Source organism: Triticum urartu, chromosome 2A, assembly GCF_056163025.1.
Source record: "Triticum urartu cultivar PI428250 chromosome 2A, HENAU_Tu73, whole genome shotgun sequence".
Classification (NCBI taxonomy): Eukaryota; Viridiplantae; Streptophyta; class Magnoliopsida; order Poales; family Poaceae; genus Triticum; species Triticum urartu.
In genome coordinates, this window is record NC_141874.1 from 236,123,591 (window position 1) to 236,150,845 (window position 27,255).

A 27,255-nucleotide genomic window follows, 5' to 3' on the forward strand; every position below is an offset into this window, starting at 1 on the left:
GACTTGCAAAGATATCAAATCATGCATAAAAGAATTCAGATAAGAATCAAATAGTGTTCATAGATAATCTTGATCATAAACCCACAATTCACCGGATCTCGACAAACACACCGCAAAAAGTAATACATCAAATAGATCTCCAAGAACATCGAGGAGAACTTTGTATTGAGAACCAAAGAGAGAAGAAGCCATCTAGCTAATAACTATGGACCCGAAGGTCTGTGGTAAACTACTCACACATCATCGGAGAGGCTATGGAGTTGATGTAGAAGCCCACCATGATCGAATCCCCCTCCGGCAGTTCGCCGGAAAAGGCCCCAAGATGGGATCTCACGGGTACAGAAGGTTGCGGCGGTGGAAAAGTGGTTTCGTGGCTCCCTTGGATGTTTTCAGGGTATAAGAGTATATATATAGGCGAAAGAAGTAGGTCGGTGGAGCCCCATGGGGCCCAAGAGGGTGGGGGCGTGCCTACCGCCTGGGCGCGCCCTCCTGCCTCGTGGAAGCTTCACGGACTTCCATACTTGTACTCCATGTCTCCTGGGTTGCGTTTGTTCCAAGAAAGATCCTCACAAAGGTTTCGTTCCATTTGGATTCCGTTTGATACTTTTTCTGCGAAACACTGAAATAGGCAAAAAAAATAGCAATTTGCACTGGGCCTTTGGTTAATAGGTTAGTCCCAAAAATAATATAAAAGTGCATATTAAAGCCCAGTAAACATCGAAAACAGATAATATAATAGCATGGAACAATCAAAAATCGTAGATACGTTGGAGACGTATCAGCTATATTTTTATTCGTCACATACTATGTGTTTTGCTTGAGTATGATATGAGTCTTTGCTTGTTTTGCTTTGTGTTTTTAGTCTTGATTCCTTGCTGGACACACCATTTTGAGAGAGCCAAAGTTATGCCATGACTTGTTAGAATTGCTCTCTATGCTTCACTTAAACTTTTATGAGCTATGGATTTGTTCTAGTGCTTCACTTATATCTTTTTAAGCATGGTGTGCTTTAGTAATTTTCAAGAAATGCTCTCTTTCTTCACTTAGACTTATTTGAGAGTTAGTAACAATTTCAAGAAATTCTCTCTTGCTTCACTTAAATTATATTGAGAGAAAGAAAAATTATGCTCATGATCTTCACTTATATTTGTTTGAGCTTATCAAAAGCAACACATGAAAATTAGTACCAAAGTAAAATTGATTCTTAGTAATAGTTTTGAGATATTATGATGTGATATGTGAGTCATGTTGATGAGTAATTATGCTTTAGTAATAATATTGGTGTTAAGGTTTGTGATTCCCTATGCAAGCACAGAAGTTAGTAGTTATGCAATGAAATTACATCCTACTTGTGGTGCATTATTCGGTGTTAGTTATGCTTAATGCTCGCTTATGAGATTATTCATTTTTTGGTTGGTCACTTCTCAATCTTTTGCTAGCCTTCATTTTTCACTAAGTATGATCACTACTTGTGCATCCAAAATCCTTTAAACCAGTTTTTCCACATGAGTCCACTATACCTACCTATATGCGGTATTCTTTTGCCGTTGTAAGCAAATTTGTATGTGCCATCTCTAATATTCAAAGTAAATTTCTCTTTTGTGTGCTCGTACTGCTCGCGAGGCGGTGAAGGGTGGCTAATGTTTTTCCATTCTAGATGTGTTATTCTCACGATGAGTGTTTATTCACTTGTCATTGCACGGGAGTAAGGCAAACGTATTAGGGATGCCCAGTCCCGAAATGAAAAATCAATTTACTTTATGTTGTCAAATAATAAATTCCTTGGAAAGTGTTGGTATGGTAGGCACCCATGGATACGGTTAGCCATGGAAAGTGAAAGTATGGTGGAAAAAGGAATAAACTTTAATTTCTGTTTGGGAAGCGCCTATGATATATCTAGCATGGAAAGTGTTGGGAACTCTAAGTCGTTTTCGTTGGTGGGAAAAGTATGCCACTCAAAATGTTTTTATCTCTCAATTTTAGCTTTGAGCTCTGGCACCTCTACAAATCCCTACTTCCCTCTGCAAAGGGCCTTTCTTTTACTTTATGCAATTTGAGTCTCCATCTTCTCTTATAAAGCACCAACTAGGGGGCACTATGATCGTACTTGAGCATTGGGTGTAGCTAATATGTGAGTTTGTTTCATGAATGGATCAATGATTGAGCATGATGGGCTAGGGATAACTTATTTTGAGCGTTGATATATTGAAAGACATGGTTGCTTGTTGGTATGCTTTAGTATTTAGGTTATCATGTCAAAACTAGACTATTGCTTTGAACAACATAAAAGTCCAAATGTCCATGCTATAAAGAAAAGAATACGAGATGACATGTTAGGCAGCATTCCACATCAAAATTTCTATTTTTATCATTTACCTACTCGAGGATGAGCAGGAATTAAGCTTGGGGATGCTGATACATCTCCAACGTATCTATAATTTTTGATTGTTCCATGCTGTTATTATCATTCTTGGATGTTTTATAATCATTTTATATCATTTTTTGGTACTAACCTATTGACATAGTGCCAAGTGCCAGTTGTTATTTTTTGCGTGTTTTTTTACATTGCAGGTAATCAATATCAAACGGAGTCCAAACGCAGTGAAATGTTTTGTGGATTTTTTTTGGACTAGAAGACATCCAATGGGCCGGAGAAGTGCCTGGGGGGTGGTCCGAGGGGAGCACAACCCACCAGGGCGCGCCTGGAGGCCCAGGCACACCCTGGTGGGTTGTGCCCACCTCGGGTGCCCCCCGGACCGCGTCTTTTATATATAAATACCCCAATATTCCAGAAACCATAGGGGAGTCGACAAAAATCAATTCCAGCCGCCATAGAGTCCAAAACCACCAGATCCAATCTAGAAACCATCACGGAGGGGTTCACCACTTCCATTGGTCCCTCTCTGATGATGCATGAGTAGTTCTTTGTAGACCTTTGGGTCCGTAGTTAGTAGCTAGATGGCTTCCTCTCTCTCTTTTGATTATCAATACAATGGTCTCTTGGAGATCCATATGATGTAATTTTTTTGTGGTGTGTTTGTTGGGATCCGATGAACTTTGAGTTTATGATCAGATCTATCTCTTTTTATCTATGAAAGTCATTTGAGTTTCTTTGATCTCTTATATCCAAGATTGCTTACAACCTCGTATTTCTTCTCTGATACTTGGGTTTTGTTTGGCCAACTTGATCTATTTATCTTGCAATGAGAAGAGGTGCTTTGTAGTGGGTTCGATCTTATGGTGCTTGACCCTAGTGACAGAAGGGGAACCGACACATATGTATCGTTGCTACTAAGGATAAAACGATCGGGTCTATTTCTACATAAATAGATCTTGTCTACATCATGTCATCGTTCTTATTGCATTACTCCTTTTTTATGAACTTAATACACTAGATGCATGCTGGATAGCAGTCGATGTGTGGAGTAATAGTAGTAGAAGCAGGCAGGAGTCGGTCTACTAATCTTGGACGTGATGCCTATGTAATGATCATTGCCTGGATATCGTCATGACTATTTGAAGTTCTATAAATTTCCCAACAGTAATTTCTTTACCCACCATTTGCTATTTTTCTTGAGAGAAGCCACTAGTGAAACCTACGGCCCCCGTGTCTCTTCCTCATATTATTTGCCTTTTATTTTTAGATCTATTAAACCCAAAAATACAAAAATACCTTGCTGCACTTTAGTTTATTTGGCGTTTGATCTTTCAATATTTACAACTCTCTCACTTGCATTTGCCAATTTTTGGCGCCGTTTCCCGAAAGGGATTGACAACCCCTTTAATATATCGGGTTGCGAGTATTTGTTATTTGCGTGCAGGTGTTGTTTACGTAGTGTTGCTTGGTTCTCCAAATTGTTGGATAACCTTGGTCTCAACACTGAGGTAAATACCTACCGTCGCTATGCTGCATCACCCCTTCCTCTTTGGGAAATACCGATGTAGTTCTAGCAGACATCAAAAGCAATTTCTGGCGCCATTGCCAGGGAGGATCAAGTCAAGATAGTTTCCCGGCCATGTGCCAGATTATTTTAGCTGAAGTTGACACTCTTCCAAACTCACTTTTAATATTATCGCAAGCATACTCATCATGAGGCTTAAATAAATTTCCAAGAGCATAAGAATCATTATCATCCCAATCATGATCATTGCAATAAGTAGTGGACATAACAACATTAGCATCCCCAAGCTTGGGGTTTTGCATATTATTAGCATAGTTGACATTAATTGAATTTATAATAACATCATTGCAATCATGCTTTTCATTCAAGGAGATATCATGAATCACTTTATATATTTCTTTGTTGAACACTTCATCACAATTTTCAAATTCACGAATTTGAAGCAAAACTTCATAAAAATAATCTAGTGCACTTGACACACTAGAAATTGGTTCATCATAATTGGATCTTTTGAAAATATTAGCAAGTGGATGAAGATCCATATTAATAGATTTTTAGCAAGCAAAGATGCAAGAAAATAGAGGACACATGGCAACACAAGCAAACAAAAGATTGAATGAGAAATAGGCAAAAGAAAAAAAGGCGAATAAAAAGGCAATCTTTGTGAAGTAGGGGAGATGAAAATGGGAGGCAAATGGCAAATAATATAAATTGCAAGGAGATGATATTCGTGATTAGGAACCTGGTAGATATTGATGATGTCTCCCCAGCAATAGCGCCATAAATTCCTTTTGATGCTGCTTGAACTACGTCGGTATTTCCCCAAAGAGGAAGGGATGATGCAGCATAACTATAGTAGGTATTTCCCTCGGTGATGAATCCAAGGTATCAATCCAATAGGAGAACCAGGCAACACTGTGTAAACGACAGCTGCACACAAAGAACAAATACTTGCAACCTGATACATCCATTTTGCATCATGTTTATCTACTGTTATTTACAATGTTTTTATGCATAATAATGCTTTTTGGAGTAATTCTAATGCCTTTTCTCTCATAATATACAAGATTCACGCAAAGAGGGAGAATTCTGGCAGCTGGAAATCTGGACCTGAAAAAGTTACGTCAGGCTACCTATTCCGCATAACTCCAAATGAGATGAAACTTCATGAGGAATTTTTATGGAATAAATAAGAAATACTGGAGCAAATAACTACCGGAGGGAGCCACTTGGTGAGCACAAGACACCAGGGCGTGCCTGGCTCCCCAGGCGCGCCCTGGTGGGTTATGCTCAGCCCAGCCCACCTCCGGTGCCCATCTTCTGGTATATATTGACCTAGAAAAAAAATAAGGAGAGGACTTTCCGGACGAAGCACCGCCGTCTCGAGGCGGAACATGGGCATGAGCACTTCTGCCCTCCGGCGGAGCGATTCCGCCAAGGGGACATTCCTCCCGGAGGGGGAAATTATCGTCATCATCATCACCGACAACTCTCCCATCTTGGGGAGGGCAATCTCCATCAACATCTTCAACAACACCATCTCCTCTCAAACCCTAGTTTATCTCTTGTGTTCAATCTTTGTACTGGAACTATAGGTTGTTGGTACTTGTGGGTGACTAGTAGTGTTGATTACATCTTGTAGTTGATTACTATATGGTTTATTTGGTGGAAGATTATATGTTCAGATCCAATATGCTATTTAATACCCCTCTGATAATGAGCATGATTATCATTTGTGAGTAGTTACTTTTGTTCTTGTGGTCACGGGAGAAATCTTGTTGCAAGTAATCATGTGAATTTTATATGTGTTCGATATTTTGATGGTATGTATATTGTGATTCCCTTAGTGTTGTCATGTGAACGTCGACTACATGAAACTTCACCATATTTGTGCCTAAGGGAATGCATTGTGGAGTAGTTATTAGATGATGGGTTGCAAGAGTGACAGAAGCTTAAACCCTAGTTTATGCACTATTCCGCAAGGGACCGATTGGATCCAAAAGTTTAATGCTATGGTTAGAATTTATTCTTAATACTTTTCTCGTAGTTGCGGATGCTTGCGAGGGGGTTAATCATAAGTAGGAGGTTTGTTCAAGTAAGAACATCACATAAGCACCGATCCACCCACATATTAAATTATCAAAGTAGCGAACACAAATCAAACCAACATGATGAAAGTAACTAGATGAAATTCCCGTGTACCCTCAAGAACAGTTTGCTTATCATTAGAGACCCTTTTTGCCTGCCGTTGGCCTCAAAAGGATTGGGCTACCTTGCTGCACTTTTGTTACTATTATCGTTACTTGCTTGGTACAAAATATCTTGCTATCAAACTACTCGTTACTTATAATTTCAGTGCTTGCAGACATTACCTTGCTGAAAACCACTTGTCATTTCCTTCTGCTCCTCGTTGGGTTCGATACTCTTACTTATCGAAAGGACTATGATTGATCCCCTATACTTGTGGGTCATCAAGGCTCTTTTCTGGCGCTGTTGCGGGGAGTGAAGCGCTCTTGGTAAGAAAAAATTATTAGTACGTGCTAAAATTTATTGTCACTTGTTACTATGGAAAACAATCATTTGAGGGGTTTGTTCGAGGTATCTTCACCTCGACCGGAACCACAATTAGTTACCCCTCAACCTACTGCACCTATTGAAAATATTGAATATGAAATTCCTTCAGGTGTGATAGAACAACTGCTAGCTAATCCTTATGCAGGAGATGGAACCGAACATCCAGATATGCACTTGATATACGTGGAAGAAATTTGTGGATTATTTAAGCTTGCAGGTTTACCCGGAGATGAAGCTAAGAAGAAGGTTTCCCCTTTATCTTTGAAGGGAAAAGCATTGACATGGTATAGGCTATGCGATGATATTGGATCTTGGAATTGGAATCGATTGAAATTGGAGTTTCATCACCAAAAAATATTATCCTATGCATCTAGTTCATCGTGATCGGAATTATATATATAATTTTTGCCCTCGTGAAGGAGAAAGTATCGCTCCAGCTTGGGGGAGGCTTAAGTCAATGTTATATTCATGCCCCAATCATGAGCTCTCAAGAGAAATTACCATTCAGAATTTTTATGCTCGGCTTTCTCATGATGATCGATCCATGCTCGATACTTCTTGTACTGGATCCTTTATGAAGAAGACTATTGAATTTCGGTGGGATCTTTTGGAAAGAATTAAATGCAACTCTGAAGATTGGGAACTCGACAATGGTAAAGAGTCGGGTATTAAGCTTAAGTTTGATTGTGTTAAATCTTTTATGAATACCGATGCTTTTTAAAAGTTTAGCACTAAGTATGGACTTGATTCTGAGATAGTAGCCTCTTTCTGTGAATCTTTTTCTACTCATGTTGATCTCCCTAAGGAGAAGTGGTTTAAATATCATCCACCTATTAAAGACTGAATTAAAGAACCAGTGTTAGCTAAAGATGAAACTATTATCTATAATGTTGATCCAGTTGTTCCTACTGCTTATATTGAAAACCACCTTTCCCTGCTAGGATAAAGGAACATGCTAAAGTTTCAACTGTGGCCAATAAAAGTTACATTAGAACACCTAAACCAGCTCAACAAATCAAGGTATAACCTAGTGTTACTATGGTTAAGGATCTCCTTGTTGAAAATATAGCTGGGCATGTTATTTACTTCTATGATGAAGCTGCTAGAATTGCCAAACCCGATGAAAAGATAAACATAGACCTGTTGTTGGCATGCCTGTTGTCTCGGTTAAGATATGAGATCACTGTTATCATGGTTTTTGTGACATAGGTGCTAGCGTGAGTGCTATTCCTTTTACCTTATATAAAGAAATTATGAATGACATAGCACCCGCTGAAATAGAAGACATAGATGTTACTATTAAACTTGCTAACAGAGACAACATCACACCATTTGGGATTGTTAGAGATGTTGAAGTCTTGTGTGGGAAAATAAAATACCCTACTGATTTTCTTGTTCTTGGATCCCCACAAGATGACTTTTGTCCCATTATCTTTGGTAGACCTTTCTTGAACACCGTTAATGCTAAAATAGATTGTGAGAAACAAAATGCCGGTGTTAGCTTTGGTGATGAGTCTCATGAATTTAATTTTTCCAAGTTTAGTAGAAAACCTCATAAAAAAGAATTGCATAGTAAGGATGACATTATTGGTCTTGCTTCTATTGTTGTACCTCCTACTGACCCTTTAGAACAATATTTGCTAGACCATGAAAATGATATGCATACGCATGAAAGAATGAAATAGATAATATTTTCTTTGAACAACGTCCTCTACTTAAACACAATTTGCATATTGAAACTCTAGGAGGTCCTCCTCCACCTAAGGGTGATCATGTGTTTGAATTAGAACAATTTCCTGACACTTCGAAATATGCTTATCTCGATGAGAAAAATATTTATCCTATTATTATTAGTGCTAACCTTTCAGAACATGAAGAAGAAAGATTATTGAAAGTTCTAAGGAAGCACTGAGCTGCTATTGGATATACTCTTGATGATCTAAAGAGCATCAGTCCCACTCTATGTCAGCACAAGATTAATATGGAACCTGATGCTAAACCCATTGTTGATCACCAATGTCGGTTAAATCTGAAGATGAAAGAAGTGGTAAGAACGGAAATATTAAAACTTCTGGAAGCAGGTATAATCTATCCTATAGCTGATAGTAGTGAGTAAGTCATGTTCATTATGCCCCTAAGAAAGGAGGAGTTACTGTTGTACCTAATGATAAACACGAACTTATTCCACAAAGAATTGTTACAGGCTATAGAATGGTAATTGATTTTAGAAAATTAAACAAAGCAACTAGAAAAGATCATTACACTCTACCTTTTATTGATCAAATGCTAGAAAGATTATCTAAGCACACACATTTTTGCTTCCTTGATGGATATTCTGGTTTTTCACAAATACATGGTTCTCAATCTGACCAAAAAAGACCACTTTTACTTGTCCTTTTGGAACTTATGTTTATAGACATATGCCTTTTGGTTTATGCAATGCACCTGCTACCTTTCAAAGATGCAGGACTGCTATATTCTCTGACTTTTGTGAAAAGATTGTTGAGGTTTTCATGGATGACTTGTCTATTTATGGGAACTCTTTTGATGATTGTTTGAGAAATCTCGATCGAGATTTGCAAAGATGTGAGTAAACAAATCTTGTCTTGAATTGGGAGAAGTGCCACTTTATGGTTAACGAAGTTATTGTTTTGGGCCATAAAATTTCTAAAAAATATATTGAGGTGGACAAAGCTCAGGTGGATGCAATTGAGAAAATGCAACGTCCTAAAGATAACAAAGGTATTTGTAGTTTCCTCGGTCATGCTGGTTTCTATAGGAGATTTATCAAAGAGGCTGGCATAGTGATACGTGGCAAATAAGACGAACTGTGCGAGTGATGTCGGAGACATCAAGCACGAATCAGATTAGAGTTGCGTGTGCGATACGTGGCATACAGTTGATCCATCTGAGTTGTTTGCGATGGAATAAGTCGCGTGTGTTGCGGGCAAACGCTTGCTGGTATATAACCTTAAATTTAACCAAAAAAAGTGTTAATGCATGTTACAAAAATTATATAGCTGGAAACTATGTTCAAATATGACTCCAACGATATAATCTTTGGCGACATGCATTCGTATTTTATTAGTTACATCCTACTTATAAACCGGGATGGGGGTATAGTAGGTAATTAAATCGCAAACTTTTTTTGTATCAACCATATGTGTACATGTCCTTTCGTCCTCCTCTCGCACGTCTTGTCACCCCACTTCCGCAGACGGCTTACTGCGCAAGCTTGGTAGCGTGCGGGGGCGTTCTTTTGGCAAAACGATGGCTCGAAGTGGCGCCAATGAATCATCGGTGAGCCCGTTCCTGCGCAACCTCGCAGGTTCCCGCGCAAGCTTCCCGCCCGACTCAGTGAAATCCCCCAAAATCCCAATGCTTACCGGCCTGCTATAAAAACCCTCACGGCCAGCGAGTCTTGCGTCGCATTTTCCCCTCCCTCCTTGTAGCTTATCTCGTGTGCTTCTCCCACAATCGCTAATGGCACCAGTCCGTCGTCGTCGCTCAGCCACTCCGCCGTCATCAGAGGACAGCTCCAGCTGGAAGGCTACACCGTGGAGGCGGCGTAGTCCCCGGCGTAGTGTAGTGTGCGTGGTGTCCCTATTGGGTGTGCGCGGAACATCCACCACACGCTCCACCGCCATTGCCCGTCGACAGCGGTTGCCTGCCGCCATTGCCGCCACACCACCGTTGAAAGCCAAGGCCATCTCCTGCTCCGCCGCCGCGGCCCGAAGGCGAGAGGTGGCCGTCGTGGCCTCCACCCCACTGCCGGCCATCATGGCCATCACCCACTCTGCCACCGCGGCCCAAAGGCGGGAGGTGGTGGTCGTGGCCGCCAGCCCACCGTCGACCGCCAAGATCATCACCCGCTCCGCCACCGCCGCCCGAAAGAGGGAGGCGGAGGTGGAGGCCCGCACGTGCTTCAACGACCTTGCGCACTACATCGAGTTCCTGCGAGAGGAGGAGGAGCGCCTCATCGAGCATGCAAAGAGCCTTACCGCGGCCGTGGTCGCAGCACACGCCGACGCAGAGGCGAGGAATCAAGAGATCTATGAGCAGTCCGACCGCTTCATGAGGGATCATCTAGAGCGGCAGTGGGCGTTCGAGCTGGCGAGTGTCGTTGAACGTGCAGCAGCGGCAGGCACCGTATTGCATTTCTCCAGCTCGTCGGTATGCTCCTCCTCCTCCTCTGCCTCTTACTGAGCGTGCTCGGTAGAGGAGAGGCTGCCGGAAGTAGCACAAAGCCCCTCCGTGGTAGTAGTAGTATTTAGGGGCTATTTTGTTCAGTTCATCTGACTATAGATGTGTGGTCGAACTATACAACGTACTTAAAATTAGCTAGTATCTATAGTTGAACTAGCTATTTTAGTACGTGGTTGGCAACAATTGGGGAAAAGTTTGGTCGGTTCAGCTGTCGAGTTGAACTGTTTGTATAAATTAAGAATGACTGCTTAATCTATGAATGAAATCTATGCTTAATTACTGAATATTAGTTGCAAAAATTAGATAGGGCTAGTGATTTCTAGCTGCATATTTTGACAAATTGCAGTGTTACAAGGATTGACAAATGGCAAAGTTACTAGATCAACAAATGTAAATCTTTCCAGTTTGAGAAATGGCAACAACCCCAATATGACAGATGCAAAACTTACCAAATTGTTTGTACGTGGTTTCACACGGGTCATCCAAAACAACCATTTATGTTGAAGGGATGCACAAATCCCGCGGTGCGGATTTTCCCTCGACTTAGGGGGAAGACCATAGCTCTTACTTTGCATACATGTGTTCTATCTAAAACGTTTGCGATCAAGAGCTGCAGAAATCATGTGGGGCGTATGGCTTGCACGCTTCCCGGTGAGCCTACGCATTGGAGTACAGCTCGCACACCTCCCGTTTAGTCAAGCACTCAAGCACCTGTCCGCACAGCACCTCCTAGCCATTAAAAGAGTGAGGCGTGGCGTCACGTGAATGGTTAATAGAACGCACACAATTTAAATTATACAAAACATTTGAGATGTTACAGTGGCAGCTATTTGTTTCAAAATGCCTTTGTTGGATGTTATTCGAGTGTGCCTTCTCTCAAAATGGACACGAAAAATAGTACAACATGTCGGATGCCATTCCATTATAGCATGCCAAGTTTCATGAATTTCAAACGAGTTTTGGATTTACTAGAATTTAAAAACAAAGTATCTCAACGTTTTGCTGGCAATCAACAGTGCCCTGGTGTTTGAAATTCATTCCCATTTCTTGCATGGGACCTAAGCATGCCCCGAAGGACACATATTTAATTTTTCAACCAATTTATATGCACTGGAGCTTGTGCATGTAGTTCAAATTTGAATTATGCACATGAAATACCTAGAAAACCTAGTTAATGTATAAAAATGTCCAAATGAACCCCGAAAAATTCCAAAAGTAAACACAACACTCTTGTTGTTCTATGTTGACACTAGAAAATTTTTGAAAGCAATATGAGGCAACGGATATAGTTTCGTCCCCAAAGATGACACGTTCCCTACCGAAACCATCACGCTTGTTGTGAGAAGCTAAGGTTTGTGAGAAGCTTATACCCAAACCTGCCCCAAATGGGACAAAATATTTACCACGGCATGTTGATGCTGCTCCATGATAGCATGCCAAGTTTCATGAATTTCAGACGATTTTTGGATTTATTAGAATTTAAAAGCCACGTATCTCAATGTTTGCGGCCGAGTGACGGTGGCAGTGTGTTTGAGATTCATTCCCATTTCTTGCATGGGACCTAAGTATGCAACCAAGGACACATATTTGATTTTTCAACCAGTTTATATGCACTGGAGAATGTGCATGTAGTTCAAATTTGAATTATCCGCATAAAATGCCAGGGAAACCCAGTTAATGTATAAAAATGTCCAAACGAACCCCGAAAAATTCCAAAATTAAACACAACACTCCCGTTGTTCTATGTTGATACTCGAAATTTTTTGAAAGCAATAAGAGGCAACGGATATCGTTTCGTCCCCAAAAGTGGCACGTTCCCTACCGAAACCATCACGCTTGTTGTTAGAAGCTCTGTTTTGTGAGAAGCTTATACCCAAACCTGCCCCAAATGGGACAAAAATTTTACCACGACATGTTGATGCCGCTCCATGATAGCATGGAAAGTTTCATGAATTTCAGACGAGTTTTCGATTTACTAGAATTTTAAAACTAGGTATCTCAATGTTTGCGGCCGGGTGACGGTGGCAGGGTGTTTGGAATTCATTCCCATTTCTTGCATGGGACCTAAGCATACAACCAAGGACACATATTTGATTTTTCAACCTGATTATATGCATTGGAGAATGTGCATGTAGTTCAAATTTGAATTATGGATATAAAATGCCTGGGAAACCCAGTTAATGTATAAAAATGTCCAAACGAACGCCGACAAATACCAAAATTAAACAAAACACTCTTGTTGTTCTATGTTGACACTCGAAATTTTTTGAAAGCAATAAGAGGCAACGGATATTGTTTCGACCCAAAAGGTGGCACGTTCCCTACCAAAACGAACACGCTTGTTGTGAGAAACTCTGGTTTGTGAGAAGTTTATACCCAAACCTGCCTCAAATGGGACAAAAATTTTACCATGGCATGTTGATGCCGCTCCATGATAGCATGGCAAGTTTCATGAATTTCAAACGAGTTTTGGATTTACTAGAATTTAAAAACCAGGTATCTCAATGTTTGTGGCCGAGTGACGGTGGCAGGGTGTGTGACATTCATTCCCATTTCTTGCATGGGACCTAAGCATGCAACCGAGGACACAGATTTGATTTTTCAACCCGTTTATATGCACTGGAGCATGTGCATGTAGTTCAAATTATAATTATGTACCTGAAATGCCTACAAAACCAAGTTAATTTATAAAAACGTCCAAACGAACTCTGACTAATTTCAATTTTTTTATAAGACAACTATAGTTGCATGTTCACTGTAGATAAAAGTTCTAGCAATTCAAACACCATCCTATGTAGCTATGACCCCATTACGTAATTCAAATCAAGACGATAAATCAAGTAGATCGCGCATAGTTTATTATCACCAACCGTGTGAGATGCAGCACAAAATATCTTAGAGCACCGTCAGTGTATAGTACGCCTATGGCTTACGTGAGAAGGTGCATCGGCTACAGTCCACAGCCAGTGTGTCAAGCACACTAGCTCACTCCCCAAATATCATTTCATTGTTCATTCGTCGCCGGTGAAAGATGGGGACGTGGACCCATGTCATGAGGGCAACTTCGGCGGCCCACTCCGGCGAGAGCACGGCCGCAGCCGCCAGGCGCGTGCTAACAAGCTTCGTGAGGGCGACCACAATCTGCGTCCGGGCGGCCAAGGCAACCCAAACGGCCGTTGTTGCTTCTCAGCAGCGGCAGCAGCATCTGCCTTGGGGATAGCAACTGGCGAGAGCAGCACAACAGTTGTCCGTTCCGTAGCGGTGGCCTTAGCCCTGATGGAGGCCGCCCACTACCATGTCGAGGCCGTCCATGCCTAGCTCGTGGCGGTCACCTCACAAATTGAACGAAGCTTCTCCGACAATGGTCGGCAACCCACGGCCGAAGAGTTGGCAATTGCCGAGAGAGTTCGAGCAACCGTCCGTTCCTGCGCGGCATACCTTGCCACGACGGAGCCCGCCAGACCCAGATCGCGTCCGCCCACGCCCAGCTCGTGGCGGCCTATTCCAAAGATATGGCGGACGTGGATGGTGAGATGCTTGCCGAGTATGGTATAATTGATGCCATGGAGCCCCTTCCCCTGGAGACCGTCAGGCGCGAGCTGGACATGGAGGCGGCTGTGGAGATCGACGAGCACCAGCCATAGTAGTACTCTTAGTTTTGTTTAATTAAGAGCACCGGTCTTTAATTTGTTAGAGTAATGTTTAGGTCAGCTAGCTCTGTTTAATTGCTGAACTTGCTCGATTAATAAGTTAGTCTCCTTTCGTACCCAAATTATGCAATGACGTGGATGACCACTGTAACCAGGGAAATTCGAACCAAATTTTTTGACGTTCAAACTCAACACACACGGGTTAAGCTATCTGAATCGTTTCTGATGTTCACATATCGTACCTAGTTCTGAATAAGGGACCATGTCTGATGACACTTTGCGCATCAGTTTTTTCGCTGAAGCGATTCCAAATTTTCGGCTTCCGCGGAAATATCTACCTCCCCCCCTTACCAAAAGCCACATATCCCCTGTTTCGGCCTTCCATTCCAAGTTGAAACCTTCACTCCTTGTTTGCAGCGCCGCCTCCTCACCAGCGACCCTCCTCCACGTTGCTCGGCCTTGCCTATCCAGGCAGGTAATCCACACCCGACGCCCATCCTCCTTCTCCTTCCACATCCCACATGCTCCGACCGGCGGCGCAACACCTTCCACCCAAATCACCGACCCGTCCACCAAATAAGCGCCGCCCTAAGCCATGGTGCACGCAGTATAGCCAGGATCCCAAGGACCATCTGGCAGCGGAGAAGAAAATCGTGGCCGCACGTGAGGATGAGATCGCGATGGCTGCCATTCGTGTCGACCCCCAGATCTTGGAGGAGCACCTCGCCGTCGAGGCCACCGTTGACGCCTCGCCCGCCAAAGACGCGATGCGGTTGGCTGTTTGGTTCAATTCTGCAATGCGATGTTCAATTATTGTGGGTGTATTCTGTTATTGTATACCATGTGAGAAATAAATCGAATTTGGATGTACTAAATACCTGAGAAACAAAAACAATTGCTATATTTCCATGTTGTTAAGCATGCTTGGTTTGGTTAACTGTCTGATCTTATATTAGGAGTATGTTATATTATGCAATGTGGTGCTCAGTTAATGTGTGGTTCATTTGTTGTGGTGTTTTGCTAACTGCTTAGTTCAATTCTACACTGCGATGTCCAATTGTCGTGGATAGAATTTTGTATTGTTGTGCATGTGAGGAATAAATCGAATTTGGCTGCACTTAATACATGAGAAACATATACAGGTGCTATATTTCCTAGTTCTTAATCATGCTTGGTTTGGATACATGGGTTTTCCATGTGGCTTGAATTAATCTGATGAATCTGCAATGTGCTTATTTTTCATCAACATATTTTACTGATAGCATGCGAACCCTTACTTAACCTGATGACTAACTACCTTATGTGTTGCAGGGAAACAATGGGAAGCAATGAGGTTTACAATCGAGGTTAGCACGTGCATGGTCCGTTGTCTAATAGCACATTATTGTGCAATTGCAGGAACCATTCTAATATTTAGGTTTTTAACAATTTGGTCTTGCACATGTAGGTCCTGCTGTCAGAGGTTTTGACCCACTGTTCGACCCTTTTTGCATATGGGGAAACGAGTTGTCCATGAATATCAGTCAAGTCAAGAAACTCAGAAAGATTGTTAGGATAAAGAAATTAGCGGCAAAAAACAACAAGATATTTGTCTGCATAATGAAGAAGATATCAGTTCACTACATGATGGTACTAACTATTATACCTTGCCTTTTTTATTCATTTGCCCCATTTCCAATATAGAGAAGATATTTATGCACATCCTTGTTTTCAGGCCTTTCCAAAGCAATTCACTGATGATTACCTCTCAAATCACCTGTATGGTCAGGAGGCAAGGAAGGTATTCATACAACACCCATGGTTCACTATTGAAGTGTTCCTGAAGAAGACGAAGGATGGACGGTCAATCATCCACAGGCACTGGCCTAAAGTTACAAAGACCTTCAACATCAATGAAGGCTCAATATTCGCCTTCTGCTTCAGCAGTTTTCCAGATGAGATACATCTGTGTATGTGCCGTCTATGATGCTAATTTCAAAAGGTTATAGATATTGCATGTGAAACTTGGCCCTGGTGTAGTTGTGTAATGGGGTAGCTGAGTGCTGAAGCTATATGATGTTGTACTCTGATGTATTTCAATTATGAAAATGAAATATATTGTGTGTTTAATATGAAATGTCAATTAGATTAATAAATGGATTATGAATAATTGGATAATTAGCCTGCTAACTGGGTTTTGCTATTGCAAACGGTTATTGAGAAAACACCGTGTGCGATGCATTCAATAATGTACACAGTTTCTAGGAATAAACCGTGTTAGATTAATGAACAATCACACACGACATCGTATTGAAACTGTTTGCGTTAGGCCACCTGGCGCAAACGTTTACCACATAAAAACTGTGTTTGATGGACAGCCCTTGACACACAGTTTCTTCTAGGCACCGTGTGTGATGAATTCAATAACGCAAATGATAAAATTGTTAATACTATGTGCAATGGAAACTCTATCACAAACGATTTAACCAGAAAAATTGTGTGTGACGTACTTGCAAACAGAAATGTTTTTCTTGGAGCGACTATGTGGGATGTATATACGAACGGAAACATTTAGCGCTGGCTGACTGTGCGGGATGTACTTACGACCAGAAATGATTTCGCCTGTATAATTGTATTTTTTAGTAATATTGTATGTATTTCTGTATTTCAATGCTCGTCGGTCGCACATGACCTTATTTTGCCGAGCGTGTGTGCCAGGAGGGCATATCCCCGACGATTTCCGGGTCGTGTGGGAAGGCCCCCCCCCCCTATCACCCACATTCACTTGGCGGCAGTTGCAAATGCCGTCGCAGAAAGGGGTTAAAACCGTTTGTTTAGCACCTCACTGTACTAGTTCTTGAAAATATTCTTGACGACCCACAACCTATTAATGATAGTTTTCCTGATGAGCAATTAGCTGCAATAAATGTTTCTAATAGTACACCTTGGTATGCTGACTATGCTAATTATATTGTTGCTAAATACATACCCCAAAGCTTTACATACCAACAAAAGAAAAAAATTCTTCTATGATTTAAGTCACAACTTTTGGGATGACCCACATCTTTATAAAGGAGTAGATGGTATTATTAGACGTTGTGTACCTAAGCATGAACATGAACAAATACTATGGAAATGTCACTCCGAAGCTTATGGAGGACATCACGAGGGAGACAGATGTGACGCCCCGAGACCGTTGCACCAGGTGTCTTCTAGTTATTCTTTGTTGTTGCCTTGTCATTTGCTTGCGTGTCGCATCTTGCCATGTCATCCGCATTGCATCATCATGTTTTCAAACTTGCATCCGTCCGGGTTCCCCAGTTCCGTCCGTTGTCCGTTCTGAGCCCAGTCACACTCGCACGCGCCCGCGGCATGTCCGAAATATTATTTTATAAGTGTCCTGAAAATGTTCTCGGAATGGGTTGAAAGTTGGCATGCGGTGTTTTTATGTTGTCAGTAGGTCGCCTGCCAAATTTCATTGCATTCGGAGTCCGTTTGATAGCCCAACCGTTAAACTATAGCGGCAATAGTAGTCGGTCAAACGTCGGACGTTTTTGGTCTCCGGAAACGGTTGCCGGGCTGCCTTCTTTCCTCTCCTCTCAGCCCAAGCCTCTCTACACATTTCACTACCGACCGCTAGGCCAGCCTACCCCTCTTTGCACAGTGCATGATCCCCTCGCGCGTGTCCGAAACTCACCCGAACCGGACTCGGACAGTCATCACCGTTGGGTCCGGATCATCCCCTAACATCTACAAAACGTCTCCATTTTCTTATTTGATCTCCCTAGCTATTTATTCTCGAGCGTCCGATCTAAATCGGAGGGACCGGATTAACCCCAAACCTTAACCACTCACTATATATAGTTGAGGTCCAACCCTAAAATTAGGAGGCTTGTTCCATCCACCCCTAGCCGCGCTGCCACCCACTCAGCATCTTCATCGGGATCCCTCCCAGTCCACCCACCTCTCCTCGATTTCAGTCACCGGCCAATCACCGTCGAACCTACGCAACCGGTGCTTTCCTCTATATCCTCTCGATCTTTCCTCACCAACCCGAGCCTTCCCCTCGATCCACCCATCCACCTCGAGCACCCATAGGTGCCTTGCTCGCGTACCACCGGAGCCCCGAGCTGCCACCGCGTTGTCCTCCGTCCTCGCAACCGTCTTCGCCTTTGACCACAGGAGCTCCCCCCGAGCTGGAACGCTCGCGCCCGAGGCCCAGCTGGCCCAAGCTCCTCCGCCTGCAGCACCGGGGCAGCAGGGCCGCCCTCTTCCTCACCTCGCATCGCGCCCTCGTCGGTGACCATGAAGGAACATCGTCGCCACTCCAATCTATTGTTGCGCCGTCGCTGTCGCCGGGGAACGCCGGTTCCATCCATCCCCGTCTGCTGCTAGCCCCGCCTCTGCTTCGAGTCTCCCACAGCCGTCCTCGTCCACGCCTTCAAGTCATCGAGCGAGAACCTCGCCGCCCGGACCTGCTTCCTCTGCCTCGCCCAAAGCCGCGTCCTCGCCGGGAACTGCGACCTCCGCCTCGGATCCGTCGTCTTCGTCCCGTTCTGGGTCTTCCCCGCCTCAAGCTGCCACCCTTGTCGGAGAACGCGCCAATTCCGCCGTCGTCATTCTGTTTCACGAGGACAAGGACGCGTCGCCCGCAGGAGCCCTCCTCTGTTTCTCCTTCGCCGGAATTGCGGCAAGTCCGGCGCCCCTGCTTCCCTGAGACCCGTGTCGCCGGATCTCATTGCCTCAGCCTTGGATCTGCCCATCTTCTACGCTCCCCGCTTCTCCGCGCCGTTACCTCGCCAAGCCACCAAGTCCCTCGCCGCGCTGCATCTTATTTGCAACGAGCGGGAGTTGCAGCCGCTGCAGGTCGCTCCGTTGACCAGGCCTCCTCCGCCCTGATCATGTCAACCGGTCGGGCCAGCCGAACCCGCTCGGTCCTAATGGCTCGCACAAACTGGTCTGGCCCGATCCGTCCCAACCGGCCCCGACCTCTGCCCATCTTCAGCAGACCCGTTTGGCCCAGTGTGAGCGTCCTCATGCTATCCATCGCCCTGGACGAGATTTTCTCTCTTGCGCATGCTCCTGTGCAGCCCAGTTCATCCCAGATCCAGCCTAGTGCATATTTTTTTCCTGTCTATGAATTTATCATTTATTCCAGAGAGAGCAGTTTTGCAGGAAACCCCCTAAGATTCATGCATTTAATAACTCACATACCGTGCATCATATGTATAAACTTTATATATGTAACTTGCTTAGAATTTTATCTAGTTTCATATTAGGCCACTTTCATCTATGTTTAAAATGTTTAAAATGGTGTTTGACTAATTTTGCTGATATGCCATGCTAAAATGCTTTAATTCATAAATTAATAACCGTAACTCCAAATTTAATAAACTTTATATGTAAATGGGGTGGAAAATGCCTAGTTTAACATGGTGTACTTGCTTTGCATGTTTAACAACTCTAAAATTATGTTTAGGGCAGAACAGTACCAAACCTTAAAATATGCATATGGGGTTTTACCAGAATTGTTGTTCGTTGTTTCCGGCCTCATTTAAACTTGCCTAGATAGGTAGTTTTGTTGTGCTTCACCCCTTTCCATGTTAATCAACATTTAATATTGTTGGGTACATAAACGGGAGAGAACTAAATAATTGTTGTGGTGTTTCGTCAATATGCAACTCGTTGCATATTGAGCTCCATTTAACTTGTAGTTTTGCCTGTGCACTTTGCCATGCCATGCATAATTAAACCGGATATGCATCATACTTGGTTGTGCATCATGCCATGTTGATGTGATGGTTGGTTACAATGTTGTTTGCTTCTTTCCGGTGTTGCTTCTTCGGGTTGGTTCCGATAATGTCGCGTTTATGAGGATCCGTTCGACTACGTCCGTTTGTCTTCTTCATGGACTCGTTCTTCTTCCTTGCGGGATCTCAGGCAAGATGACCATACCCTCGAAATCACTTCTATCTTTGCTTGCTAGTTGCTCGCTCTTTTTCTATGCCTATGATGCGATACCTACCACTTGCTTATCATGCCTCCCATATTGCTAAGACAAGCCTCTAACCCACCTTGTCCTAGCAAACCGTTGTTTGGCTATGTTACCGCTTTGCTCAGCCCCTCTTATAGCGTTGTTAGTTGCAGGTGAAGATTGGAGTTTGTTCCTTGTTGGAACATGGATATTTTGTTGGGATATCACAATATCTCTTATTTAATTAATGCATCTATATACTTGGTAAAGGGTGGAAGGCTCGGCCTTATGCCTGGTGTTTTGTTCCACTCTTGCCACCCTAGTTTCCGTCATATCGGTGTTATGTTCCCGGATTTTGCGTTCCTTACACGGTTGGGTTATAATGGGAACCCCTTGACAGTTCGCTTTGAATAAAACTCCTCCAGCAAGGCCCAACCTTGGTTTTACCATTTGCCTCACCACCACCTACTTTTCCCTTGGGAGTCGCGCTCCCGAGGGTCATCATTATTTTAACCCCCCTGGGCCAGTGCTCATCTGAGTGTTGGTCCAAAACAGAGCCACTTGCAGCGCCACCTCGGGGAAACTTGAGGGTTGGTTTTAGTTGTACCTAGTGTTCATCCGGTGTTGCCCTGAGAACGAGATATGTGTAGCTCCTATCGGGATTTGTCGGCACATCGGGTGGCACTACTTGGGAAAAGCCTATACACAGAATTTTACCGGTAGCGCTGTACAAAATCAAGCGCTGCTGCTACTTAGTAGCAGCGCGCGTGAATAAACCGCGCTACTGCTATGACTCTAGCAGTAGCGTGTACTAGCGAAAAGCGCTGCTGCTATGTTCGAACTGGGCGCACATGGCTAGGCCAACCTAGCAGTAGCACGTATAATGGCCCAGCGCTACTGCTAATCTCCTTAGCTGCAGCGCGCTTATGTGTAAAGCGCTGCTGCTAACGGAAATAAAATAAAGTGAAAAACAAGTAGAAAAGTAAATGAAAATGAAAGAAATAGAAAAAGGAGAAAGGGAAAAAATAAAATGTAAAGAAAAATAAAAGAAAAAAGGGAAAAAAGGAGAAAGGAATAGCAGTAGCGGGTTTCAGTAAACGTGCTATAGCTAACTTAGCTATAGCGTCTTTCCGAAAACGCGCTACCGTTACATTTCACTTAAACAGCGGTTCCCCCCACCCCGCCCCCCGGCCACCAATTCTTCCCCAAATCGTCCCTCGCCCTCGCCGCCGTCTCCTCACCGCGGCCGCCCGAGGCCGCCCTCAGCCTCACCACCGCCGCCCGAGGCCGCCCTCAGCCTCACCGCCGCCGCCCGAGGCCGCCCTCAGCCTCACCGCCGCCGCCCGAGGCCGCCCTCAGCCTCACAGCCGCCGCCCAAGGCCGCCCTCCACATCACCGTCGGCGCCCTCCACCTCACCGCCGCCTGAGCCCGCCTAGGACTGCCCTTGCCCGTGCCCGAGCCCACCCTCTCCGCCCCTGCCACCGTCACCGAGCACCTCCCCGCCACCGTCTCTCCCCTCTCTGTAAGTCCCCCACCCCTCCCCCTCACTCATCTCTCTCTGTATTTTAGAGAAAAAATTAGATGTTAATTAGATGTTTTTCAGTTAGAGCACTAGAGTTTTGCTAGGTTAATTAGGTTAGTAGTGATGCTAGTAGTATTGGTACAGTAGGTTAATTAGGTGATGTTAAATGAATAACCTAAATGAATGAAATTAGTAGTTAACTGAAATTTTTTCCTTTCATCATTATAGAGCACTAAAGTTAACTGAATTTTGTTCTATTAGTAGTTAAATGAATTTTCTTCTACACTGTTTGCACATGTGGTTGCTCGTGTATATTTGAACACTGTTTGCAGGGAATGATGCTTAGTGGCCTATTTTTGCCAGAATGTTGATTCATTTCTTTTCCGGCAAATTTCAGGTTCTTGATTTGTCCACTTTTTAGCAAAGCTCATGCTGAAATTTTCCGTGAATTTCGACATGACTTGTGCTACAAACTAGGACATATCGAGTGCCCGTGATTTGCCACACCAGGAAGGAGTCAACATTCCTGCAAAACAATAGGCCTTTTTATGTCATTATTCATTTTATTAGGTCTAGAATTAATTGACTAGATCTAATCATAGGAAACATGGCTAGCAACGATGAAGGACAGGGTTCTGGTGATTGCGACGACGCCTACCGGGCGGCAGACGAATTTGTTAGCCTTACCGATGATCAACCAATGTTATTGCTGGGCCCACCGGTGGCATCGGGGATTGAGACCAACACGCAGACCGGTGCTGAGACTGAGACCGGCGCTCAGACTCAGACCGGCATCGAGACCGGCGCTGAGACTGAGACCGGCGCTGCCTCGGGGAGCGGAGCCGGTGTAGAACCGAAAGCAAAGAGGCAACGGGTTCCTAACAAACTCAGGACTACTAGAGTGGTGGTCACGGAGGTGGACGACGGAAATTTTGAGCCAACGGCGCCCGAGGAAGCGCGTCGATGCTACGGCAATCAAATAGGCTGCATCATACGGACAACCGCCACCATCAACGATGAGAAACTACAGAAGATAGAAAATATGAGGAGCTCCCTCCTAAAGAAGTTTCACCAGATATTCTTGTTCCCGGGCCGGAATGAGAAGGATTATAAAGATCCAGATGAGGACCCGGCAATGAAGAAGATAAACAAACACGCCATGACCAAGTTTAGCGACGCGTTAGCCGCCTGGAAAAATCGAGTGAAAGCAAGGATCATCGACAAGAAGGAACCCTACTGCGAGATTGTAAAGGATAATCCGACAATCACGGAAGAGCAGTTTCAAATATTCAAGGAGGCTTGCGAGGCCGAAGATGCCAAAAAAAGTCTAAGTACATGAAGGGGCTTCAAGAGAGGAACATTGGGAGCCACCACCTCGGAAGCCGTGGTTACGACGGAAAGAGGTCCAAATGGGCCAAGGAGGATGCGGAAGCCGCGAGTCTGGGCATCCCAGACCCCTTGGCGAAGTTCACCGTCCCGCAGGAGCGTGACGTCCTCAGGGCCCGGCACCGTTGGGACCCAGTGAAAAAGGTTTACGAGACAACACCGGTCATTACGGAGTTCATGAGACTGCTGGTAATTTTAGTTTCTGATCAATTCGACTGCACACGTTAGTCATATTTGTAAATGATCGTTGTGCCTTTTGCAGAGAGAGCAGTACAGGATTGCGGCCGAAAGCGACTCGCCGTCTGAGGCATTGGCGAGGCCCAAGTGGGACACTCCATTCAACCGGGCGTTGAACATATTGAAACAACAACCGGAGGATACTCGACCGTCGTATGGACGCGTGCACGGTGTCGGAGACGGCACCACATGGAAGAAGTACTACCGTGAGACCACGGAGGAGAGAAAGGAAAGACGGATGTTAAATGAAGAAAACATCGACAAGAGGGTTGAGATTGCGGTTGAGAAGAAATCAACTGAGACAGTCGCAACAGCAGTAGCTGCCGCAAAACAGGTGGCTTTAGATATTTCTACTACCTTGGTTCCGGCCGTTTTCAATTGGACCAGGCAAAATCCAAAAAAAGATGCAGCGGACTTTCCCCTTGCTGACTTCTTGGCGGGCAGCAGCTCGACTAGCGTTGCACCAGCACCTGCAGCTGCACCTGCTCCCGCACTGGCTCCCGCACCGGACGTGCTAGGCGGTGCTTCATCTTTGGCTGAGCTCGACGCCCTCACGGTATCTGTCACACCGGCCCCCTTCAATATAAATGTATAATCTCCCGTTTTCGTTGCCTTTCGGATGTCTCACGTCGCAGACTTTTCTTTGCAGGCCGACGAAATCCCATGCACCATATTGTACACCATCGGCGACCAGAAGGTGGACGTGGGGAAGGCTACGATAATGGAGCCGAAGGAACCATTGTTCCACAGCGGGCCGATCCCCCCGAATGTCTTCAAGGTTTCCGTGGCCAGTGTCAAACCGGGCCACGAGAATTTGCCTCCTCCAGTACTACTGGGGGATGACAACGAGACACCGCGGCGGCTTGGTGATTTTTGCAATGTTGGGTGGGTCCTGTTGTGGCCAAAGATTCTGCTTCGTCTGGAGGCGGCCGGGAGCACACCCACGAGCACGTAGCCTCAGCAAGGTATGAACGTCAACACCCCGCCTACCCAATTATCGTCGGGTGTCGGGTTGGGTGATAGCGGACGGGGTAAGGAGGAGGTTCCATTAGTCGCTGATGACGTCGCCATGGACGAGGATGAGGACGACGATGGCGCTGCTGAACAGTATGTCTATACTGGCGCCTCCTCGGGATTTGAGCGTCATGAGTCGGTTCCTGAATTGCCGTCTCAACATATTATGGATGACCTTCCGGTAGTAAAGAAGTTTAGGAAGAGAGCGAGGAAAGTAAAAAAAGCTGTTTCTATGATCCAGCCGCCTCAGCAGCCTCGGCTTCAGGACCATATAGATATCCCCGGTGCGGATAAATGGCATATCCCCGGTCAACCAATCCTACCTGCAACAGCGCTACGGGCCAGATTCGGTGATCTAAAGAGACTTCATGACGATGTGCTGCGGGTAGAGAAAGACCTCATCGCCTCGAAAGATCCAGGATACCCACTCTATGTGGTTAACATTCCGCGGCAAATGTCGTACGTCGACAGCTTCCCCGCGGATAAGTTCTTCCTCCGATTCGATTACATATTCGACATGTTTCACGTGAAGAAGCTGGATTTTACATTTGTCCGCCTTTATGCCTTGCACATGAACTACATCATCGGGGTTGAGCAGATATCTCATAGCTGTGTCGCTGACCCGTACTACATGCACGAGGGCTTCTTGGGAGTCTGCGCAAATCACCATGAATACGCGAGGGATTACATCGTCAATTTCATGCTCGCCAATAAGGACAAGGAGGCGATTCTCGTGCCTTATCATCCCGTGTAAGTCATCCGCGCTGCTATCCTTCCTTCGATTTCAATCATTCATTTGCACGGTGGAGGCTAATTAATTTGAGGATTTATTTTGCGCAGCGGCGGGCGCGCCGTCCTCATCATCCTCTACCCCCGATTCTCCCACGCTCTTTACTTGGACTCGTCGAAGAACATTCACAAAAAGGATTACACCCACATCAAGGATGTTCTCGACAGTGCTATGTTTTACTACCAAGCAAGGGGTGGAGAGGTCAGGGACAAGAAGAGAAGGGGCGGCAAGGTCGCCTTCGGCCATAAGACCGACTTCTGCTGCATCCAGCAACCGAACGATTCTCTTAATGATGGATTCTATGTCCTACACCACATGCTGGAGTACAGACGGGATCACCAGAACCTTCGCATGTCACCTAGATCCGGCGATGCCCATATTCTGCAATGGGCAAAGGACATAGGAGATATCGAGGATCATCGACTTCGAGCTGAGTTCTATAACATCCTGCGCGAACTTGCCCAAATCATCATGAAGGAGGTCGTCGGAAAAACAGGGATGTTCTACGGAGAAGGACAAATGTCGCGGGAAGACGTCCGAACATGGATAGCCTCTCAGCGTCTCGACCTGAAGCCTTTCACTAGGCTCGGGGACTATCTCCCTGACTTGGATGGATGGAACGACATGTTGGAGTGATTGTCTATATATGAAAATGTGTCCGTTTAGTCCATACTTTCTGTATGACAAAACTTTGAGTTATGCACGGTGAAACTTTATTTGTGATGTAATTAAACCGTCCTACTCCTCGACTAGCGAAAATCACTCTAGTTAGGGCATTTTGGGGTACGATGAACTTTGTTATTTATGCTTATGATATGTTGTTTTTATTTTTGCCAAGTCTGTCTCTTTCTGTTGCTCAACTATATATGTTGCATATCATTGACTCATGTGATGATGCAGGTGCATAGATCATAGATGGCGAAGAAGTGCTATGCCAGGAGTATATATACGACAAGTGGCCGGAGTGTCAGGCCCTTCTGGTTTCTGAGAGATAGGCAGTAGTTAGTTTAGAGGTTCACGCTAATGCGAAAGAGGGATACGAACTCATGTTCTCAAAGTGATAGCTCTTCTCGTGTATATCATTGTTTAGATGGATGATGATGTATTTGCATATCATTCGAGACTTGTATCGCTATTTTCGAGATGATGACGAGAGACCACTTTGTGTTGGATGATGATTATGATGATGACATGATTTGATGAGACTAATTGTATGTATATGCTATGATTACATTTGTATGTGTATGATATGCTAAAGATTATTGTATAAAGCCTATTCAAATACAAAACAAATACAAAACAAATATGCAGGAAAAAAACTAATAAATAAACTAGTAGTAGCGAGGGGGGAAATTTAGCAGTAGCGCCGCATTGTCAGCAGTGCGTCCCAGCAAACAGCGCTGCAGATAATATCAGTAGCGCCCTTTCCCAAAGAGCGCTACAGCTATTCATGTATAGCAGTAGCGTGGGACAACCGGCGCTACTGCTATACGTTAGCTATAGCGCCTTATTAGTAGCGCCGGTGCCCGCGCTACTGAGAGGCCCAAAACCCTCGCTGCTGGTAGGCTTTTCCCTAGTAGTGTGGTCTTGTTGGACTTGTTTTACCATTGTCGAGGATGTCTTGTAACCGGGATTCCGAGTCTGATCGGATTGTCTTGGGAGAAGGAATATCCTTCATTGACCGTGAGAGCTTGTGATGGGCTAAGTTGGGACACCCCTGCAGGGATTTGAACTTTCGAAAGCCGTGCCCACGGTTATGGGCAGATGGGAATTTGTTAATATCCGATTGTAGAAAACCTGAAGTTGGTCTTAATTAAAATGCATCAACCGCGTGTGTAACCGTGGTGGTCTCTTCTCGGGTCCGGGAAGTGAACACAGTGTTGGAGTAATGCTTGACGTAGGTTCTCTAGGATCACTTCTTGATCATAGTTGTTCGATCGTGCTTTTGCCTCCTCTTCTCGCTCTCATTTGCGTATGTTAGCCACCAAATATACTAGTCACTTGCTGCAGCTCCACCTCA

General features: G+C 44.5%; 1 protein-coding gene across 2 annotated transcripts; it reads left to right on the plus strand.

Annotated features, from left to right (window-relative positions):
* The first annotated feature begins 17,526 nt into the window (after positions 1-17,526).
* LOC147984680 (uncharacterized) lies at positions 17,527-26,430 on the plus strand. Of its 2 annotated transcripts, XM_087543694.1 has the most exons (4): positions 17,527-23,383; positions 23,457-23,987; positions 24,081-24,396; positions 26,136-26,430. In XM_087543694.1, the coding sequence occupies exons 1-3, from the start codon at positions 23,144-23,146 to the stop codon at positions 24,384-24,386; spliced, it is 1,077 nt and encodes a 358-aa protein (XP_087399820.1). In that variant the 5' UTR covers positions 17,527-23,143; the 3' UTR covers positions 24,387-24,396; positions 26,136-26,430. The 2 variants fall into 2 exon arrangements, with proteins under 2 accessions (XP_087399820.1, XP_087399819.1); XM_087543693.1 differs by having other exon boundaries at positions 24,081-26,430.
* The last annotated feature ends 825 nt before the right edge of the window (positions 26,431-27,255 follow it).